Below are 22,751 nucleotides of genomic sequence, written 5' to 3'. Positions count from 1 at the left end.
AGGTATAAATAAGGATGGGTAGAAATTGGAATTCTCACACATTGCTAGAAGGAATGTAAAATGGTCCAGTCACTTAGAAAAACAACTGAACAGTTTATGAAGAAGATAAATATATACTTACTATATAACCAAGTAATTTCATTCCTAAGTATCTACCCAAAAGAAATAAAAATATATGTCCACACACAAACTTATACACAAATGTTCACAGCAGCACTATGCATAGCTCAAAGTAAAAACTACACCTATGTCCATCACTTGTTGAATGGATAAACAAAGTGTGGTGCATCTGCAAAATGAAATAGTATATAGCACTGAAAAGGGATTAACCATGGATACTACACACTCTAACATGGGTGAATCTCAAAAGTATTCTAAATAAAAGAATCTAAAGACAAAACGCTACGACTGTCTTTATTTGAAGTTTCCAAAAGAGGTCTAAGTATATTCCCTTATGTTATAACATATGGAGAGCTCTGTTCTTCCCTGTCTTCTCTGGACCAGACTCTGGACCACAAGGCAGGGACAAAAAGGTTCGGATAGAGGACAGTTACCATGAAAACTCTGTAATGAGAATTACTGGATAAATGAGAAGAGAAAAAACATCCACCACTCTAGCAGGTAAAATTACTTTGGCTATCAAACCCATCATGTTTTGGGTAATGTGTCAAAAGAGAAAGTTTTCATTAAGAAAATACAGAGGATGATGTCAGGAGAAATGGCAAAGAACTCTAAAAATTCACCTCTCCATAAGAGAAAGGAAAGAACAGGTAAAAACTGTCAGAATCACGCTATTCAGAACTCTAAAAATTAACCAAAGTCTTCCCTGATGGCTCACACGGCAAAGACTCCACTTGCAACGCAGGAGACCCAGGTCGATCCCTGGGTCAGAAACATCCCCTGGAGAAAGGAATGGCAACCCATTTCAGTATTACTGCCTAGAAAATTCCATGGACAGAGAAGCTTTGTGGGGTACAGTCCATGGTGTTGCAAAGTTGGACACAACTGAATGACTATCACTTACAGCTATCTGGGGAGCAATTACTGAAGAAAAAAAGCTAGATCTTAAGACCAGTGAGTTTTATGTCATTTTAACTTGCTTTAGTCCTACCCCTGGTGGCTCAGATGATAAAGCATCTGACTACAATGCGGGAGACCCGCGTTCAATCCCTGGGTCGGGGAGATGCCCTGGAGAAGGAAATGGCAACCCACTCCAGTATTCTTGCCTAGAAAATGCCAAGGACGGAGGAACCTGGTGGGCTACAGTCCATGGGGTCACAAAGCATCAGACATGACTGAGTGACTTCACTCACTTCACTAGTCCTATCCAAAGCTCTCCAGCTACACAGCAGCCTTGAGAAATAAGCCTGTTTTCCCATAGCAGCTTGACAGTCACCAGTGAGAAAAGAATGAAGCTGGGGCTCTTTCAAAGCTTCCTTCCCAAGAACTGTAATTAACTGACCTATCTCCCGGTTCACTGCAAGCCTCCAAATACAAGCCTAACTCAAAGTGTTCCCAGAGCAAAAAAAAGCCTCAGGGGGAAGGGGAGAGAGCCTAAGTGCTCAACAAAACTGATCACAAGGGGCCTTCCCTAGTGGTCCAGTGGTTAAGAACCCCTCTGCCAATACAGGGGACACAGGTTTGACCCTTGGTCCAGGAGATTCCACAAGCCGCAGAGCAAACTAAGCCCATCAACTACGACTCCTTCTGCACAAGAGAAGCCACTGCAATGAGAATCCCACACACCGCAACTCGAGTCGCCCGCGTTCGCCACAACCAGAGAACGCCCGGGCACAGCAATGAAGATTCAGTGCAGCCAAAAAGAAAGAAAAAAGAAAAGCGATTAGAGGCATGTGTTTTACTTTTATAGTGCCTGAAAGATGGGTAACAGTCAGGGCAGACAACAGACTACACAAAAGCCTTAAAGGAATAGCTGGGCAATGTGACGTCCATAGGGGGCACTGAAGTCACACACATATAGAGCTATACGCAGGTTCAAGAATTACCCGAGAAAGTCCTAAGCCTCTCACCTCCTGCTGACCTTGAGACTGCACAAGTAAGAGGTCAAAGTTAAGGCAGAGTTGTAAACTGCCTTCAGTTCAGTTCAGTTGCTCAGTCATGTCCAACTCTTTGTGACCCCATGAACCACAGAACGCCAGGCCTCCCTGCCCATCACCAACTCCCAGAGTCCATGCAAACCCATGTCCATTGAATCGGTGATGCCATCCAATATCTCATCCTCTGTCGTCCCCTTCTCCTCCTGCCCTCAATCTTTCCCAGCATCAGGATCTTTTCAAATGAGTCAGCTCTTCGCATCAGGTGGCCAAAGTATTGGAGTTTCAGCTTCAGCATCAGTCCTTCCAAGGAATATTCAGGACTGATCTCCTTTAGGATGGACTAGTTGGATCTGCTTGCAGTTCAAGGGGCTCTCTAGAGTCTTCTCCAACACCACAGCTCAAAAGCATCAATTCTTCAGTGTTCAGCTTTCTTTATAGTTAAACTGTCACATCCACACATGACTACTGGAAAAACCGTAGCTTTGACTAGACAGACTTTTGTTGGCAAAGTAATGTCTCTGCTTTTTAATATGCTGTCCAGGTTGCTCATAACTTTTCTTCCAAGGAGCAAGTGTCTTAATTTCATGGCTGCAGTCACATCTGCAGTGATTTTAGAGCCCAAAGAAATAAAGTCTGTCACTGCTTCCACTGTTTCCCCATCTATTTGCCATGAAGTCATGGGTAAACTGCCTGGCTGATGCTAAGGCATACACCAACACAGAGAAATTTAACAATACTACAAGATCAACAAATCGACAAGTCTTTAGTGGGAATGACCAAGAAAGAAAGAAGGCTACTAAAACTGAGAATAAAAGGAAGACCATTACCACAAACTCTACAAAAATAAAAAGGATTATAAGGGACTGTTAGGCAGAGTGGTATGCCAACAAATTAGATAACCTAGATGAAATGGACTGACTCTCAAAAAGCACAAGCTGCTGAAACTGACTTGAGAAGAAACAGAAAATCTGAACAGACCAATATCAAATAAAAAGTAAATCATAATTACCAATAATCTTTCCATAAAGGAAAGCCCAGGACCAGATGCCATCACAGGTGAGTATTACCAGATGTTCACCTAAGAACTAACACCATTCTGCAAAAAATACTTCCCAACTCATGCCTTGAGGCCAGACACAGACATCAAAAGAAGAGTACAGCTTAATATCTCTTATCCCAGTATCCCTCACTAATAAAGAAACACAAACTAAAAGAACAATGAGATACACTTCTTCACATGTAGAAGACTGGAAAAACTATTAGTCCAGAAGACTAAGAAGAGCTAACAGTAAGTATGTCCGTCCAGGAAGGACACAGGCAAATAATAACCATCAAACCTCGCTAGTGGGCATATAAATGAGTACAAGTACTTCAAATGGGGAAAACTGAAGACACAGATCTGCAACTCTGCAATTCCAGTTTTAGGTATAAATTGAACAGGAACTCACAAATATGGCTAATGAAACAGCAGAAAAGAATATTCACCATAGCACTAATTTTTAATAGACACGAAACAGTGTAGCTATGGAACACCAAACAGTGGTTTAAAATGGATAAACTAGCCCTACATGTATCAACACAGATGTACCTCTAGGAATGTTTGATTTTAAAAACTGAGTATCATTTCTGTAAAATTTTAAATATATACAAAATAACGGTCTGCAACTTTCATGGACTTAATACATAAGGTAAACATGACTAGAAATGATCTGTACCAAATTCACAATAGTGGCTACCTCTAGGGAGGGACATGGGAGGATTCTGGCTTTTCTGGAACATTTTAGTTCTTTAAAAAATAATTAAATCTGGAGCAATTATTGCAAAATGCTAACATCTTTTTAATTTCTCTTGGGACACACACTATTTTTCGCATTTTTACTATTTTTTTTACTATTTTACTGTTTTATATTTTTTTCATTTTTCTATTTTTTACTATGCACAGTAAAATGTAATTATTATCATGTTTATATAAAATATAAAGCAATATATATTAAAGAAATTCCCACAGTCACAAAACTATTTTTAGTTTCATGTATTCTTTTCTTTATTCATTTGAATATTATTGAAATTATAGCATAAAAACATTTTTATATTGGGAATTCCTACAAGTCCAGTGGTTTGGACTCTGCACTTCCACTGCAGAAGGCATATAGGTTCAATCCCTGGTCAGGGAACTAAGACCCCACATGATGCATGGCATGGCCAAAATAAAAGAATTCTACATTATAACTTTCTCCAATTATTTCAAAAAATTTTCAATTTTCCCAAAGATCCTTGAGGGGTGGAGGCAATATAGCAGTCAACCATTTTAGCTTGTAGAGGAAGGACATGTTGAAACGAACTTCTTACTTGCTGAGTCTGTCTAAATTCTTCGAGCAGTTTCAGTGCCATCTCATAGTCTTTCAGTAGATGGTGTGCAACAGCATAGCCAATCCAGGAAGCACGTTGTGTCGGGCGCAACTGAAGAAGCTGATATCTTGTCTCCTTAAAAAGAAAAAAAAAAAATCTTTTAAATTCTCTTCACTTTCTTAAGTTTCACTAAAATATAATCCATCAGTTTTAAGACAACATACCTTTAATTCCTTCCTAATGAACTGAATGAACAAGTATCACTGAACTCCAGAATAAAACAAAAATACTGAGGTGGACAAAAAAAATTCACCTAGGATTTTCCGGAAGATGGTACAGAAAACCTCGAATGAACTTCTTGGCCCACCCAATACTTTCTATGTTCCTCATCTAAACTTAAACTCTAGAATACTCCGTAACGCTCACTGAAAGACTGTCACTGAAAAGCTGTCCTTGGAGTCAATGCTGTTGGGCTGCCTTATAAAATTAACTTTATATAACAAGAATGTCTTCTGGTAACTGAACACCTTAAGAGAGAGAATAAGATAGCTTTTAATGACAACAGAGTTTTCTGCATATTAAATTATTATATAAAATTAAGACCTACTTACATTGTTATAACAGGCCCACAGACAGGCTGGACAGAACCAGAGAAAACACTCAAACACCTGACTGGACTTTTCTAGCAGAAACACCACCACTGCTACTCTTAAGACAGCTCAGTATCTATGACATTAGGAAGAAAACGCCAGAAATTCCACCTGGTTGCCAGCAAGAATCAAGATCAGCACAAAAGCTTCAGACCAGCACAAAATCTAACCTCCCTACACAGCTCCAGCTTCCTCGTAGTTCATATATGTCTCCAGGTTTTAAGCAAGTGTAACTGCCTAGAGGAACAGGGTCTCATGACAAAGCCTAGCTGCAATGAGTTTTAAAAATGTAATGTTTAGCTTCTATGACTGCCACTGGAACGTGTGCTGGCCATCCACGCTATAGGCCATGAGGAGAACCATGATTAGATCTTTCTTTAAAAGAGGTATCCTTGACAAAATGATTGAGACAATATTCATGTCTAAGTGTCGTTCCTTCTAGGAATACGGCATTAAGCTCTTAACAATCTCACCCCTTATTTCCATTGTTACTTCTCTGTCATCCCCCTACTTAATAAAGTCTGCCTCAGTTTTCATCTCTCTGTCAAATCCTGCCATTATCCTGGGCAAATGCAACACTAACCATCCAATAACCTTTCTTCTTGGAGCCAAGATTTCCTCCTTTTTAATGATCTCCACCCTGTTTCAGAGACCTACTCCCACCACCACACCCTAGACCTTACTGCCGCCCAGAAATCATAAATTCAGGTATCTCACTCTGGCTACAACTCCTTTGCTATCAAAACTCTCACTTGGGACCTTCCCACCCTTATTCCTAGATACCACCAGTACCTCTAGTTCCTGGAGTCCTTAACTTCTAACCACCAGCTCTTTTATCTTTATTTATTTCACAACCCCTCGTAGCAACCAGTCTCCCGCCAATACTGTTAATTTCTTTATTCCTAAAGATAAATGATTTGAACTGTCACCAAACTTAGGCTGCTAAGTCCGAACCAAAAAAATCACACAATCTTGATGAATTGGTGCCATTATTAAGTTCAGCGGAACCCTTGAAACTTCTGCAAAAGTCTAAGTATAGGGTAGAAGGACTTACAGAGCAGTAGAAGGGCAAAAGGAAAAAAGATAATGAAAGAAGACTTACCTAAACAGAACTATTAAGTCTCGGTAGCCTCCTTCCCATGAGAAGGAGGGGGGGAATTCCATTTTGAACATATTCAATTAGGATACTACGTGGGGTAAGCACCTGTAGATGCCCAGGAGAGTTGACAATAATGGTCTGGGACTACATTTATGGCAATCCTTCTCACAATATCTTGTATTTTCTAACCCATAATAAAGCAAGCTAGTCAATCTCTACATTTAGATTTCTATTATAAAAGCTGTTTGCCAAATTTGTAAATATCAAGCCCACAAAGAATATGGTACAATATTAGCACATAGGAGATACTGTAGCTTTTATAATAAAAAGCATTAAATGAATAAACCAGTTACCCTTTTTGATCAATTTATGCAATTCTGCAACCATCACTGGAGGGGAGATCCCAAGTAACTTCCCCCTTCTACTATAGAATGCAATTAACGATCAAGTCTACATGATGTTAAGTTTACCTCATTCTGAATTCACATGCTTTTAAGTTATAGCTATCGCAAAAACATGTACACTTAAGACTAAAATACTTACTCGATAACCTTCAAGGTCTCTCATTTGGATCTGCAACAGAGAGAGATCCCTCAAAATTTGCAGATTATCTTTATCTAACTTGAGGGCATTTCTGTAACATTTAATAGCTTCATCATATCTCTTATCAGAACGCTGCAAGAGTCCATATACATGCCAACCTATTAAGTTAAGGAAACAGACATTCACAGATACTAGAATATACTATGCTACATATTTAACAGAAAGCTTACCTTAACAAAATGGTATTTTGTTTGGGATTTACCTTAGAATGACCTGAGTAAGAGGGGGATGATACTGCTACTGCTAAGTCACTTCAGTCGTGTCCGACTCTGTGCGACCCCATAGACGGCAGCCCACCAGGCTCCCCCGTCCCTGGGATTCTCCAGGCAAGAACACTGGAGTGGGCTGCCATTTCCTTCTCCAGTGCATGAGAGTGAAAAATGAAAGTGAAGCCGCTCAGTCGTGCCCAACTCTTAGCGACCCCATGCACTGCAGCCTACCAGGCTCCTCTGTCCATGGGATTTTCCAGGCAAGAGTACTGGAGTGGGGTGCCATTGCCTCTCCCAAAAGGGGGATGATAGTGAGGTGATAAAAGATGAAACCAGATCAGCCCTGATTGACAGTTGTTAAATTACTGAAGCCAGGTGATAGGCATATAGGGTTTCATAGTTCTAGTCTATTTTTGGACATGTCTGAAATTTTTCATAGAATTTTTTTTAAGTAACCTTAGAAATTACTGGTAGGAATTCTTCACATTCCCTACCCCAAGTCCCTCACTTTCCTATGCCAGCATCTCAACACACTCTTAATATCAAACACTGTGTATTAAAACAGAATATATACAAAAATTGCAATTATCTTTTAAAACAAGTATATATTCATTCCATCAACTACAAAACATGTTTTTAATTCACTAGTGATTAAAGATGGAGGAGCCTGGTAGGCTGTAGTCCATGGGGTCGCTAAGAGTCAGACACGACTGAGCGACTTCCCTTTCACTTTTCACTCTCATGCATTGGAGAAGGAAATGGCAACCCATTCCAGTGTTCTTGCCTGGAGAATCCCAGGGACGGGGGAGTCTGGTGGGCTGCCGTCTATGAGGTCGCACAGAGTTGGACACGACTGAAGCGACTTAGCAGCAGTAGCAGTGATTAAAGACCACAAAAAAAAGTAAGTTTTTATTTAATATAAATTAAAGTCTTAGTATATCTTGGAGCTACAAAAACTATCACACTTACACACCCTTTCTCTTCACTCTGGGGTAAGCACTGGGATAAAGAAATAAGTATTTGGTATTCTGAGAGAACCCTAAGCTAAATATGTAGAAAACACCATTAAGACTACTGATGTTCAATACTGGTCAAGAGCTAGATGATTTAAATGCAAAACATTAACATAAAAGGGCAATACGTGAATTCTGAGTAAGTATACAGACAAGCAAAACATAAATTAAAACAGTTTCAATGATCCATCCCTTAAGAATATTTTTGTTTTCTTACACACTTGGGTAGTGGTAAGTATCCAGTGAAGTAACAGCCAAGTCCTTGTGCAGCAAAAACCAAGTTGAAGAATCAATATGATAGTTATACTAAATACAATCTATCTTACAAGTTCCTTTTGAATGTTCATCTAAGATTTCTAAAGCAAAGTTTAAGGAACTTTTAAGGAACACAAAGTTTACTATACAGGTAAGTCATTTGGAATGGGGAAACTATCACTCTGCTTATGAATGTGTATGAAAAAAACAATGGGTTTTAAGTCACATAAAATTATCAAAGTTGGCTTCCCAAGTGGCGCAGCATTAAAGAATCCGGCTGCCAATTTAGGAGACGCAGGAGATGTGGGTTCGATCCCTGGCTCAGGAATATCCCCTGGAGAAGAAAATGGCAACCCACTCCAGTATCCTTGCCTGGAAAATCCCCATGGACAGAGGAGCCTGGCAGGCTACAGTTCATGGGGTCACAAAGAGTCGCACATGACTGAGTGAGTGAGTGCATGCGTGCGTGCACACACACACATGCAATTATCAAAATTACTTTTCTCTTACACTAAGTACAACTGCAGTAAATATACAGTGCATAGGGATTCCTCTTAAAATCTTCCCATAAACAAAAAACAAAGGGTAGGGAACAGATGAAACTAATATTAAAAATGTTGATAATACTGAAGCTGGACAATAGGTACATAGACTTCATTAAACTCACTCTTTCTTACAGCTTAAAATTTTTCCACAGAAGTTTTTAGAGTTAGAAAAACTAGTAAATGGAAAACAATAAATGAAAATTAAAACTACTCAACTACTACAAAAGGATACAGACATGACTCTTCACATTGTTACGAAGTCCTTTACGAACAAATTCATATGCTGCTTCTTTTTTTCCTAAGCAGTTCAATGTTAATCCTTTCATAGCCAAAGTCTCTGAAAAACATTTTCAACCTGTATTTACCCATGAAAGATTCAAATTATTCTCTTAGCAATATTGTAATATATGAGATCTACCAACGAGTACAATATCCATTCTTTAAACCTATAGTTAGAAGAACTTCTCTCCAAATAAAAAAGTAAAAATATATTTATGTATCTGCTTAAAGTTTAGCCCTATCCTTTTCTGAAATTCCTTAGGCTGGAACTGAGTTGGTAAACAGCTTTCTGCCTTCCTGAAGACTCTATAAACGAAGTTAAGATTATTGTGCTGAAAAAAGGTAACACAGCAGGGTCCTGAGTCCTGCTGAGTTAAATCTACTGCAGCCAACCTCACCTTTCACCTGAAGTCAATTCTACTAAGAATCTAACAATCTGATTTATACTCCACAAAATCACTCAATCTACCTTAAAGTGATGTACACAATTTAAAAGTCACCCTACTCAATACTGGACCAGACTTCATTTTTGGTTTTAAGTTTATTCCAACAAAGTCCACTTAGGCTAGTTAACATCAGTTTGCACTTGAAAAGCACAACACTGGACTGTGTGACTGGTAACTAACCCAAGAATATGTTTAAGGTAGTTAATGGAAGATTATATAGAATGAAATAATTCTCTCAATAATCCACAAAACCGAATTACAAAAGATAAATGGTTTTCAAGATGATCTCTACGGACTCTGGTTTTCAGAATACGGTGATCCAGCAGTTCAGGCTCCTATGATCAAACATCTTATTTTATCTGTTTTGACATAATGAACTTCCCCAGAAGCTGCCATTTGGATAAAGGCCTGGAGAATCCCATGGACAGAGGAGCCTGGCGGGCTCCAGGCCACAGGCTCACAAAGAGTCGGACACCACTGAGTGACTAACATTACTCTATTGCTAAATAGCTTGAAAATAAGCTTTAATTTCTAAAATGCTATGAAACAAAAGACTTCTTTCCACTTCCTTCAAGGAATGCTTTAAGCATGATTAGAAACTGAGTAGGGCCAGGCTATTTTTCTAAAAAGATGGTCTCGAGAATTACTCAAGTCTAATATTCAGAGACCCAGTGGGCTTTCCTCTGCTATAAGACCATAACTTACATGTCTAACCTGATTCATCCTTTTACCAAGCACTGGTCACCAGTGAAAAAGGATCAGACAAGAAAATACAGACCTCAGTGCTAAAGAACCAAGATAATCCAAATGTAAATCAGTAATATCCTATTTACATATGAAGATCAGCAGATATATTAACAATACATCTACCAAAAAATAAAATGCATTTGATTGTATCTTCATTCTACTTTGGTGTTGCAAATATTGTCCTAATTTTATACATAAGAAATCAAAGGATAAGTCCTACTCAAAGCAACAAATGAAATCAGGTCTATAAAAGTAGAGATATATGTCTCTTATTTACCAACAGATCAACGATTTCTCATCTATTAATAAAAGTAAAGTCTATAAATATATCTAAGCATAATACTGAAGAAAATAATCTAGAATAATAATGATATGAGGCATAATTTAAAAAGTTAAACATGTATGGACTCTAAGAGGTCATGCAAAGTGGGAAGTATTCTTCTTTCACGGTTAGAAATCCTTTCCATCTGATTGTGGAATTAGATTTTCTCAAAGGAATCTCACAGGTGATACCTCCATGTTCAGCAAATTTCGGATTTGAAAGAATCATCTTGCAAAATTTGAGGCCATTTTTGTATTGCTTCTGTTCATAACATTTCTGAAAAAGAAAAGAAAAATTATTATACAAAATGAATACACATGGAAATAACTTTTCATTGCATTATATAAATTCTAAATTTATTAGGTTTAAAACATATGTGATGGAAAGGTTTTATACCAACTTATATCACTTATAACATGAAGTGTACCTCTGTTACTTACTGGTATCTGAGTATTCTCACTTTTACAGAAAATAAAAAATTGGGACTTCCCTGGTGGTCCAGAGGCTAAGACTCCCAAAGCAGGAGCCCAGGTTCAACCCCTGGTCAGGGAACTAGAGCCCACTGGCCACAACTGAGAGTGCGCATGCTGCAACTAAAACCTGGTGCAGCCAAATAAATAAATATTTGAAAATAAAGATACTTTTTTAAAAATCCCTTATTGTCAATCAATACACTGCTATAGCTTTCTTATTCAAAATCCAAAAGCAAAAACATATGTGATCACAAAGAAAAATACTAGAAACAGCATTAAAAGCCTTTGCCACTTCAAGAATGAAACCAAAGCATATACACAAAAAAATCCTGCTATTTATTGAGCAACTAATGTGTGTCTGTACAAAACTTGTTATGACTCATGACAATTCCTTAAGGTAGGTGTCATCATCTCCACTTCACAGATGCAGAAACTTAAAAGTTCATTAAATTTGTTTATAAGTGGGTCAGCCTAGTTGCAAACTCTGGGTTGACTTCAAAGACCATGGTCTTTCCATCAATTACTCTAACACAAATGTAAGCAACCTCTTTCTTCCTAAATGCCACCAGCCAGGCTAAGTAACCATGCCTGGCCTCCACAGTCATTAACTATGAGAACACCTTATCTTTAACTCAACCTCTCACTTGCGGTTATAGGTTATTTTCCCTAGTACTCAGCATGCCAAGCTCATCCCCACCTCAAGGCCTCTGCACGTGTGCTCCTTCTACCCTCTGAAATGTTGTTCTTCCCCAGACCTTCCCATGGCTGATGATCGAGTTTTCCACATCATCTACCTGACCACTCTAACACCGCCAGCCTCTGACTGTACCCCTCCACACACACATACACACTCTACCGTACTGCTCTATTTTCTACACAGTGCTATCATTTCCTGACATTATTACTTATTTGTTTTTACTTAGTGTGTGTCTTTCCCATCATACTGTAGGCTCCATGAGAACAGGGATCCTGCCTGTTTTAAACACGGCTGCATCCTCAGATTCTAGACAAATAAGCACTGCTCAACACAGTCAATGTGTACAATCTTCTAAGTTTAAAACAAAGCAGGATCAGCAAAGGAGAAGAAAGAGATTAATTCTTGCCAACAGGGGTGGCATCTGGAGGGGAAACAGAAAAGTATTCATAGAAAAAAAGTCTTTGAGGCTTACTGATGGCCTCTGGGGGAGAGACCTTAGTGGTTGGGGAGACAGGACAGGAAAACTTTGAATTTTGAATCATGCTAGTATATTATCCATTCCAAAAATATTTTAACATAAAAATTTAAAAAATAACAATCTGAATCTAGGCACAGGAGTTCATCTGACAAAGACAAGAAAAAAACAAGCAGAAGGAACCACTGGCGAAGAGGAAAAAGAGAAATATACTGTTTTTTTCTGCCTTACCAAGTGGTCTGGAAGTAATAATATCATACTACCAACAACAGGAATAATAATGATTAACACTTCCTGGAAGCATTTACTATGTGACAGGTGCTTTTCTCATTTAGTCTTTACTTAAAGACTATGGGATACATGTAATCTCCATTTAGATGGAGACTGAGGCATAGATGCTGAGTCTACACAGCTGGTGTCAGAGCCACAATTCAAACCCAGGTAGTCATCTCCAGTATCCAAGTACTCAGGTTATAGGAAAGTCTTATTAAGTTCAATAAAGAATATATACTTAGTAGAAAAAACAGACTGTAGTTTCAACTTGGCTACTAACCAGACAGAGAACCTTAGACTGTCATTTACTATTCCTGGGTTTGATTGTCTCCTCTGTAAAAGAGGGCATGGAGTAGTTCCAAAATTCAACAAAATGCTAACAGCCAGTTTGGGGAAATAAGATAGGCAGGAACAAGTCATGCAAACTATGTTGATAAACACCTGGTAAACTTGTATGGATGTTTAAATACAATGAAAATTAACATTTAAAAGTTACTGTTGGTGGCAAAGCACTAAAAATTATTTTTTTAGTTTGGTCTACAATCAAACTAAAAAAATAATTATATGATAGGCTTCTGAAAACTATGGAATTTGTCACAGCCAAGTTTTACCCACACTTACTGCAATTTGAGATGACAAAATAATTCATTTTGCAGCATCTTCCTAAAGTCATGTAAGCTTATTAAAAAACTACACACTGAGAAAAAATGCTCAGCATTTCCCAATTTGGGGGAGGGGGGGCGGATAAAGTGAACTCTGCAACGTGTTTGTTTTTTTTTACTAGAATATAATAAATTAGCTGCTTTTCATTGTGCTCCTGATAACGTGATTTGAATTGGAAAATATCCATAGACAAAAAAAGCGTTGTCATCTTTCATGTACAACGCAAATATCCTGAAACCCAACTAGCAATTTATATAGATGATTTTTCATTGACACGTTTCAGCTTCGTTAAATGAAAAAAATAACAATAACAAACCAGCCCACCCGAAAGGGGCAAAAAATTCCCTTCTTCAACCCCACATTGCGAAAAATAAAAAGATATAAGAAAAATGAAAGTAAAATAAAGAAAAAATAAAGGCAAAGTCGAAAGAAGCATTCTGCCACAATTAGGTTTTTACACTCATTTCGCATTATTTGCTCAACACTAGTTCAGTTCAGTTCAGTCGCTCAGTTGTGTCTGACTCTTTGCGACCCCATGGACTGCAGCAGGCCAGGCCTCCCTGTCCATCACCAACTCCCTGAGTTTACTCAAACTCAAGCGTAGGCCTACAATGTGGGAGACACGGGTTTGATCCCTGGGTCGGGAAGTTCCCCTGGAGAAGGAAATGGCACCCCACTCCAGTATTCTTGCCTGGAAAATCCCATGGACAGAGGAGCCCGGTAGGCTACAGTCCATGAGGTCGCAAAGAGTCAGACACGACTGAGCGACTTCACTTCACTTCATGTCCCTATAGTCGGTGATGCCATCCAACCATCTCATCCTCTGTCATCCCCTTCTCCTCCTGCCTTCAATCTTTCCCAGCATCAGGGTCTTTTCAAATGAGTCAGCTCTTCGCATCAGGTGGCCAAAGTATTGGAGTTTCAGCTCAACACTAAGCACCATATAAAATTAAGATTTAACATTTTCACCGCATTTTCCACGTTGCTTCCCAGGTTTCTTTCTGCTAGGAAACAAAGGGAATGCTCCCTTAAGTGCAACGCCAACCTACCCCAAGAAGCTTTCATCACTTAGCTCATCGCAGGGCCTGTACGAGTTAAACGCAATCCAAGTTCCCTGTGACAACCCGGAGTGGTGGGATTGGGCGGGGGGCAGAGGTTGAAGAAAGAGGGGGCATATTTATGACTGATTTACGTTGCTATATAAGAGAAACCAACACAACATTATAAAGCAATTATTCTACAATTAAAAGTAAAAACAATTTTTTTAAAAAAGCAATCAACAGTTGTGCTCGAATTTATAACTTAAAAATGGCAGCCCCAGTCACTGACTTCTCAGAGGGTAAACACTGAGCACCAAAGGAAGACAAACCTCTCTACCAAAGGGAGGGTCGGTCTCCGTCCGAAGTTTTAGCTCCCGGGAACCGGTATAAACCAGATCCCACCCCGCCAGAGAATCGCTCCCTCCTTCACGGGTGTCAGCGCGCGCTGTGCAACAGATTCCACACCGAGCAGCGAACCAGCACACCTGGGTGACGACAAAAGGTAACCGCGGAAGACTAGGGGCGAGGAGGCGGCGAGGCCGGCCGCCAGGCGCCGCAGCACGCGTGGGCCGCGCCCCGCGCTCAGGCCCAGAGTGACTGCAGCGGGAAGTTCCTGGAAGGACTGTCCACAGAAAGAGAGAGACGACAGCGGGGAGGCAGCCCGGCGAGGCGGGCGTGCGGGATTCCACAAAAACAAAGAACCCGAGGGGGGCGGGGCGGCCTGGCCCCGCCGCGTCGAGCCCGGGGCTGCCAGCGGCGCGGTCCGCGGCCACTCACCAAGATGCGTTTGAAGAGGTTGTTCTCCTTGGGTGGCAGCTGCACGTTGGGCATGGCGGCCGGCGGGGCAGGCTGGGTGCCCTCCGCGCACAGCCTTGCGGGACGGGCACCAGGGCAAGCCGCGGCTGAGAGTCGGGCTGCGAGCCCCGGATCAGCTCATTGGCCGAGAGCTGGGGCTGGGCGGGCCGGGCAGGGCGGTTGGCCGGGGCTGACAGAAGAAAGAGGAAGGCGGTCCGGACAGAAAGCCGCGGCCGCAAGCCCAAGCTTGGGACCCGCGGCGCGAGTCCCGCGCACGGCAAGATGGCGGTCGAGGCCCCCCTCCCCCCCCTCGAGCGTGGCGGCGCGCGCATGCGCCCGCGGCAAGGACCAGCGGGGCTTGTGTGAGGCGGTCTCCTCAGGCACCTGCCCCCGCGGCATGCGGTAGGAGTCCCGCGCTGGCGCAGCTCACAGGCCGCTGGCTTTTGTTGTGCTCTGCCTGTGAGGCTTTGGGCCTTAGATCAGAGTCCGTTTGTGTGTGTGTGTGTGTGTGTGTGTGTGTGTGTGTGTGTGTGTGTTTTCCTGTCCAGTGAGGAATTTAAACAGCACTCCACTCAGTAAGTATTTTGGTGTAGGACGAACTTGTTTTCCGTCTTTTTCCCCCTCGACTGACTTGAAGACAAGCCTTTTCTGTGTAGACCAAACAAATATTCACAACGTATGCGAGGTCATTGGACAGGACTTGAAATGGGCTGATGTGAAAGCACATTTGAAATGTCGAAGAAAAATATTCTCAACAGTATAGAACACCTGTCAGTGAGAATTATGGTGGTGTCATGGAGGCCATTGATTCTCCAGGTCTACCTAGACTTTCTCCTTAGCTCATTCTTTGTACAATGCCTATGATAATGGAAGAAACAAGATTCAAACCCAAGGTCTTCCAACTCTGGGGTGTTTTTCTGCCATTTATAAAATGCACCATAATGACAGAAGTATATCTTTCCTTTTCTCCTTTGCTTTTCACTTCTCTTTTCACAGCTATTTGTAAGGCCTGCTCAGACAGCCATTTTGCTTTTTTGCGTTCCTTTTTCTTGGGATGGTCATGATCCCTATCTCCTGTACAATGTCATGAACCTCCATCCGTGGTTCTTCAGGCACTCTGTCTTATCAGATCTAGTCCCTTACGTCTATTTCTCACTTCCACTGTATAATTGTTAGTGATTTGATTTGGGTCATACATGAATGGTCTAGTGGTTTTCCCTACTTTCTTCAATTTAAGGAAATTTAAGCATGAATTTGGCAATAAGGAGTTCATGATCTGAGCCACAGTCAGCTCACGGTCTTGTTTTTGCTGAGTGTATAGAGCTTCTCTATCTTTGGCTGCAAAGAATATAATCCATCTGATTTCAGTGTTGACAATCTGATGATGTCCATGTGTAGAGGCTTCTCTCCTATTGTTGGAAGAGGGTGTTTGTTATGACCAGTGCATTCTCTTGGCAAAACTATATTAGCCTTTGCCTGGCTTCATTCTGTACTCCAAGGTCAAGTTTTCTCCAAGCGAAGGAGAAAAGGACAGATACACCCATTTGAATGCAGAGTTTGAAGGAAGAGCAAGGAGAGATAAGAAAGCCTTCCTCAGTGATCAATGTAAAGAAATAGAGGAAAGCAATAGAATGGGAAAGACTAGAGGTCTCTTCAAGAAAACTAAAGATACTAGGGAACATTTCATGCAAAGATGGGCACAATAAAGGACAGAAATGGTATGCACCTAACAGAAGCAGAAGATATTAAGAGGTGGCAAGAATACACAGAAGAACTGTACAAAAAAGATCTTCATGACCCAGATAATCACGATGGTGTGATCACTCACCTGGAGCCAGACATCCTGGAACGTGAAGTCAAGTGGGCCTTATGAAGGATCACTATGAACAAAGCTAGTGGAGGTGATGGAATTCCAGTTGGGCTATTTCAAATCCTAAAGATGATGCTATTCAAGTGCTGCAATATGCTGCACTATGTTCAAGTGCTGTTCAATGTGCCAGCAAATATGGAAAATTCAGCAGTGGCCACAGGACTGGAAAAGGTCAGTTTTCATTCCAATCCCAAAGAAAGGAAATGCCAAAGAATGCTCAAACTACCACACAATTGCACTCATCTCACACGCTAGTAAAGTAATGCTCAAAATTCTCCAAGCCAGGCTTCAACAGTATGTGAACCGTGAACTTCAGATGTTCAAGCTGGTTTTAGAAAAGGCAGAGGAATCAGAGATCAAATTGCCAACCTGTGCTGGATCATCGAAAAAGCAAGAGAGTTCCAGAAAAACATCTATTCTTCTTTATTGACTATGCCAAAGCCTTTGATTGTATGGATCATAGCAAACTGGAAAATTCTTCAAGAGATGGGAATACCAGAACACCTGTCCTGCCTCTTGAGAAATCTGTATGCAGGTCAGGAAGCAACAGTTAGAACTGGACATGGAACAATAGACTGGTTCCAAATAGGAAAAGGAGTACATCAAGGCTGTATATTGTCACTCTGCTTATTTAACTTATATGCAGAGTACATCATGCGAAATGCTGGGCTGGATGAAGCACAAGCTGGAATCAAGATTGCTGGGAGAAATATCAATAACCTCAGATATGCAGATGACACCACTCTTATGGCAGAAAATGAACTAAAGAGCCTCTTGATGAAAGTGAAAGAGGAGAGTGAAGAAGTTGGCTTAAAGCTCAACATTCAGAAAACGAAGATCATGGCATCTGGTCCCATTACTTCATGGGAAATGGGGAAACAGTGACAAACTTTAATTTTGGGGGGCTCCAAAATCACTGCAGATGGTGACTGCAGCCATGAAATTAAAAGGCACTTGCTCCTTGGAAGAAAAGCTATGACCAACCCAGACAACATATTAAAAAGCAGAAACATTACTTTGCCAACAAAGGTCCGTCTAGTCAAGGCTATGGTTTTTCCAGTAGTCATGTATGGATGTGAAAGTTGGACTGTGAAGAAAGCTGAGCACTAAAGAATTGATGCTTTTGAACTGTGGCGTTGGAGAAGAGTCTTGAGAGTCCCTTGGACTGCAAGGAGATCCAACCAGTCCATCCTAAATGAGATCAGTTCTGAATATTCATTGAAAGGACTGATATTGAAGCTGAAACTCCAATACTTTGGCCACCTGATGCGAAGAACTGACTCACTGGAAAAGACCGTGATGCTGGAAAAAAATTGAAGGCGGGAGAAGAAGGGGACAACAGAGGATGAGATGGATGGCATCACCAACTCAATGGACATGAGTTTGGGTAAACTCCAGGAGTTGGTGATGGACAGGCAGGCCTGGTGTGCTGCAGTCCATGGCGTAGCAAAGAGTCAAACATGACTGAGTGACTGAACTGAGCTGAAACATGCCACGAGATGCATAAACAAAAAACCCTCACCACCAAGATTCAAGTTGGAACCCTCATCAAAAACAACGAATTGCCAATGGGACCACAGATAGTGAATGCAGCCTAGAACTGGTACTATTCAAAGGCCCTGGGTCAGCGCAGAAACATCCTCTAGAGCCCATGCTCCACTGGAGAAGCCACTAGTGAGAAGCCTGCACACTGCAATGAAGAGTAGCCCCTGCTCACCACATCTAGTTAAAGCCCAGAGCAGCACACACTCAGCACAACCAAAAAATAAATAAATGTATTTTTTAATGTTTAAAAAAAAAAAGAGATAGACTCTTTAAAAAAAAGAGAGAGACCAACCAACAGATTCACACCCTCCAGTCCTGTCACTTCTGTTGTGTTCTTGTTTGTTTGGCTCTTTGTTTTCTCTCCAAACTCATCTTCCTATTGCTATTTTCTATGCCACACCTTTCCATTTTGCTTTATCCTCAACCCCTTCACTGAGCATTCTTTTCCTTCTTACCTTCATTGATACCCAGCCCTTCACCAAGGATACTGTCTCTCATTTTGCATCTTCCTCTGCTTACATACTGTAGGAGCTGCTGAGGGAAGAAATCAACATTTTTTTCCCATCCCACTGCCCGTCACCCCCACCCCCCCAATCATAAGACTTCACCTTCATTATTTTTGAGTCTACACCAGATCTGTTGTTCTCTTCTCATTTTCCTGTTGGTTGCTGTCCTTCATTTGTTCATCTGCCAAGTGACAATAGTTGCCATTTCAGCTTCACTCCTAGTATCCATCTACTATAATTCCAGTAACTATATGGATTTAAAACCCTAGCCTTTGATAAATAAACTGTGGTACATCTAGACAATGGAATATTATTCAATGCTAAAAAGAAATGAGCTACCAAGTCATGAAGAGATATCAAAGAATATTACATGTATTAATATATTACTAAGTGAAAGAAGCCAAACTGAAAAGGCTACATACTATGTGATTCCAACTATATGACATTCTAGAAAAGACATTTATGGAGACAATAAAAAGATCAGTGATTGCCAAAGGCCAAGCATTAGGGGGAAGGAGGGATGAATAGGTGAAGCAAAGGGGGTTTTTAGGGCAGTGAAATTCTTCTGTATGACACTATAGTCCTGGCTACACTGTCAAAACCTAGAGGGCACAACATCAAGAGTGAACCCCAATGTCAACTGTGGGCTTCGGGTGATAATGACGTGTCACTGTAGGTTCATCAATTGTAGCAAATGTGTTGCTCTCCTGGGAGATGTAAGAATTTCTGTAAGGGAAATAAATCTATGTATCTTCAGCTTAATTTTTTTGTGAACCTAGAACTGCTCTAAAAAATAAAATCTTTTTTTTTTTTTAATCCCTAGCCTTACAGTTCCTTGGTTTCATATCCAAAGAACTTCACTTTCTACCCCATTTTAGCTACCCACTCACATGGCCAAATTTAGAATCAGCAAGACCTGCCCCACCTCCTAAATCATAAATTCTAGCAATCTACTACCTTATTTTTAAAATTACTTTTAAATGAGAAGACATTTTCCAATAACCTTTTAACTCCAAGGAAACTTGTTACAGCAGGCACAACCACCTATTATTGAAGACGAGATGCCAGCTTCCAGGATTAGTAGCCTATCAGGGCGGCATTGAGAGATGTCTTTCTGCCATTACAATGAGGCTCCAACATCCGGCCAGCATGAAGCCAAGAGCTGTTGTACTCAGAGGGCTGTTTTGTGTATAACACTGATTGCTGATGCTAGTGACTCCAGTCAGATTCTTTGAGAGACAATCCACGTTCTAATGACAATTACATATCTTTCCTTCTGCAAACCTATGCTGATTCCTTAATAATCATTCACTCTTCAAGATGCAGGGGATCTAAGCAAGCTCAGTTCAGTTCAGTCACTCAGTCATGTCCAGCTCTTTGCGACCCCATGGACTGCAGCACACAATGCCTCCCTGTCCATCACCAACTCCTGAAGTTTGCTCAGACTCAGGTCCATTGAATCAGTGATGCCATCCAACCATCTCATCCTCTGTCATCCCCTTCTCCTCCTGCCTTCAATCTTTCCCAGCATCAGGGTCTTTTCCAGTGAGTCAGTTCTTCGCATGAGGTGACCAAAGTATTGGAGTTTCAGCTTCCATATCAGTCCTTTCAATGAATATTCAGAACTGATCTCATTTAGGATGGACTGGTTGGATCTCCTTGCAGTCCAAGGGACTCTCAAGACTCTTCTCCAACACCACAGTTCAAAAGCATCAATTCTTTAGTGCTCAGCTTTCTTCACAGTCCAACTCTCACATCCATACATGACTACTGGAAAAACCATAGCCTTGACTAGACAGACCTTTGTTGGCAAAGTAAAGTCTCTGCTTTACAATATGCTGTCTAGGTTAGTCATAACGTTTCTTCCAAGAAGCAAGTGTCTTTTAATTTCATGGCTGCAGTCACCATCTGCAGTGATTTTAGAGCACCCCAAAATAGACTGCAAGGAGATCCAGCCAGTCCATTCTGAAGGAGATCAGCCCTGGGATTTCTTTGGAAGGAATGATGCTAAAGCTGAAACTCCAATACTTTGGTCACCTCATGCGAAGAGTTGACTCATTGGAAAAGACTCTGATGCTGGGAGGGATTGGGGGCAGGAGGAGAAGGGGGCGACAGAGGATGAGATGGCTGGATGGCATCACTGACTCGATGGACATGAGTCTGAGTGAACTCCGGGAGTTGGTGATGGACAGGGAGGCCTGGCGTGCTGCGATTCATGGGGTTGCAAAGAGCTGGACACGACTGAGCGACTGAACTGAACTGAACTGACTGAAAATAGTCTGTCACTGTTTTCATTGTTTCCCCATACATTTGCCATGAAGAGATGGGACTGGATGCCATGATGTTAGTTTTCTGAATATTGAGTTTTAAGCCAGCTTTTTCACTCTCCTCTTTCACTTTCATCAAGAGGCTTTTTAGTTCTTCTTCACTTTCTGCCATAAGAGTGGTGTCATCTGCATATCTGAGGTTATTGATATTTCTCCTGGCAATCTTGATTCCAGCTTGTGCTTCATTCAGCCCAGCATTTCTCATGATGTACTCTGCATATAAGTTAAATAAGCAGGGTGACGATATATAGCCTTGACATACTCCTTTCCCGATTTGAAACCAGTCTGTTGTTCCCTGTCCAGTTCTAACTGTTGCTTCTTGACCTGCACACAGATTTCTTAGGAGGCATGTCAGGTGGTATTCCCTGGTATTCCATCTCTTTAAGAATTTTCCACAGTTTGTTGTGATCCACACAGTCAAAGCCTTTGGCATAGTCAATAAGACAGAAGCAGATATTTTTTTTGGAACTCTCTTGCTTTTTCAATGATTCAGTGAATGTTGGCCATTTGATCTCTGGTTCCTTTGCCTTTTCTAACTCCAGCTTGACCATCTGGAAGTTCACGGTTCACATACTGTTGAAGCCTGGCTTGGAGAATTTTGAGCATTACTTTGCTAGTGTGTGAGATGAGTGCAATTGTGTGGTAGTTTGAGCATTCTTTGGCATTTCCTTTCTTTGGGATTGGAATGAATACTGACCTTTTCCAGTCCTGTGGCCACTGCTGAATTTTCCATATTTGCTGGCACATTGAACAGCACTTGAACATAGTGCAGCATATTGCAGCACTTGAACAGCATCATCTTTTAGGATTTGAAATAGCCCAACTGGAATTCCATCACCTCCACTAGCTTTGTTCGTAGTGATGCTTCATAAGGCCCACTTGACTTCACATTCCAGGATGTCTGACTCTAGGTGAATGATCACATCATTGTGGTTATCTGGGATGTGGAGATCTTTTTTGTATAGTTCTTCTGTGTATTCTTGCCACCTCTTCTTAATATCCTCTGCTTCTGTCAGGTCCATACCATTTCTGTCCTTTATTGTGCCCATCTTTGCATGAAATGTTCCCTAGTATCTCTAGTTTTCTTGAAGAGACCTCTTTCCCATTCTATTGTTTTCCTCTATTTCTTTGCATTGATCACTGAGGAAGTCTTTCTTATCTCTCCTTGCTCTTCCTTGGAACTCTGCATTCACATGGGTATGTCTTTCCTTTTCTCCTTTGCCTTTCACGTCTTTTCTTTTCTCAGCTCTTTGTAAGGCCTCTTTGCACAACCATTTTGCCTTTTTGCATTTCTTTTTTCTTGGGGACAGTCTGGATCACTGCCTCTTGTACAATGTCACAAACCTGCGTTCATAGTTCTAAGGCACTCTATCAGACCTAATCCATTGAATCTATTTGTCACTTCCACTGTATAAATCAAAAAGGGTTTGATTTAGGTCATACCTGAATGGTCTAGTAAACGGTCTGCTGAATGGTGCATGAAGCCAGCTCATGCACCCTTCTATTCTCAGCA

The 22,751-nt window shown here is 41.0% G+C and overlaps 2 protein-coding genes across 7 annotated transcripts in view; one reads left to right on the top strand and one right to left on the bottom strand.

Moving 5' to 3' along the window:
• NAA16 (N-alpha-acetyltransferase 16, NatA auxiliary subunit) overlaps positions 1–15,267 on the bottom strand; it is a 64,649-nt gene extending 49,382 nt beyond the window's left edge. Inside the window, exons 1-6 of one of the 4 annotated variants that reach the window (XR_008700857.1) lie at positions 14,973–15,266; positions 14,525–14,680; positions 10,766–10,850; positions 9,013–9,117; positions 6,699–6,856; positions 4,407–4,541 (exon numbers count right to left, since the gene is read on the bottom strand). Coding sequence is in view for 3 of the 4 variants with exons in the window: in XM_055541959.1 (XP_055397934.1) it covers positions 4,407–4,541; positions 6,699–6,856; positions 9,013–9,117; positions 10,766–10,850; positions 14,525–14,680; positions 14,973–15,026 (693 nt within the window). In the remaining variant the exon portion in view is untranslated. Of the gene's footprint in view, positions 1–4,406; positions 4,542–6,698; positions 6,857–9,012; positions 9,136–10,765; positions 10,851–14,524; positions 14,681–14,972 lie in introns of those variants that run through there. The other 3 variants (XM_055541959.1, XM_055541960.1, XM_055541961.1) reach the window with 3 other exon arrangements.
• The window catches only part of MTRF1 (mitochondrial translation release factor 1), a 57,046-nt gene continuing 48,877 nt past the window's right edge, over positions 14,583–22,751 (top strand). The window contains exon 1 of one of the 3 annotated variants that reach the window (XM_055541968.1): positions 14,583–14,697. The gene's annotated coding sequence lies outside the window, so the exon portion shown is untranslated. Of the gene's footprint in view, positions 14,698–15,241; positions 15,393–22,751 lie in introns of those variants that run through there. The other 2 variants (XM_055541966.1, XM_055541967.1) reach the window with 2 other exon arrangements.

Source organism: Bubalus kerabau, chromosome 12 (assembly GCF_029407905.1).
Source record: "Bubalus kerabau isolate K-KA32 ecotype Philippines breed swamp buffalo chromosome 12, PCC_UOA_SB_1v2, whole genome shotgun sequence".
In the NCBI taxonomy this organism is placed as follows: Eukaryota; Metazoa; Chordata; class Mammalia; order Artiodactyla; family Bovidae; genus Bubalus; species Bubalus kerabau.
This window is presented reverse-complemented; position numbering and strand designations above follow the sequence as displayed.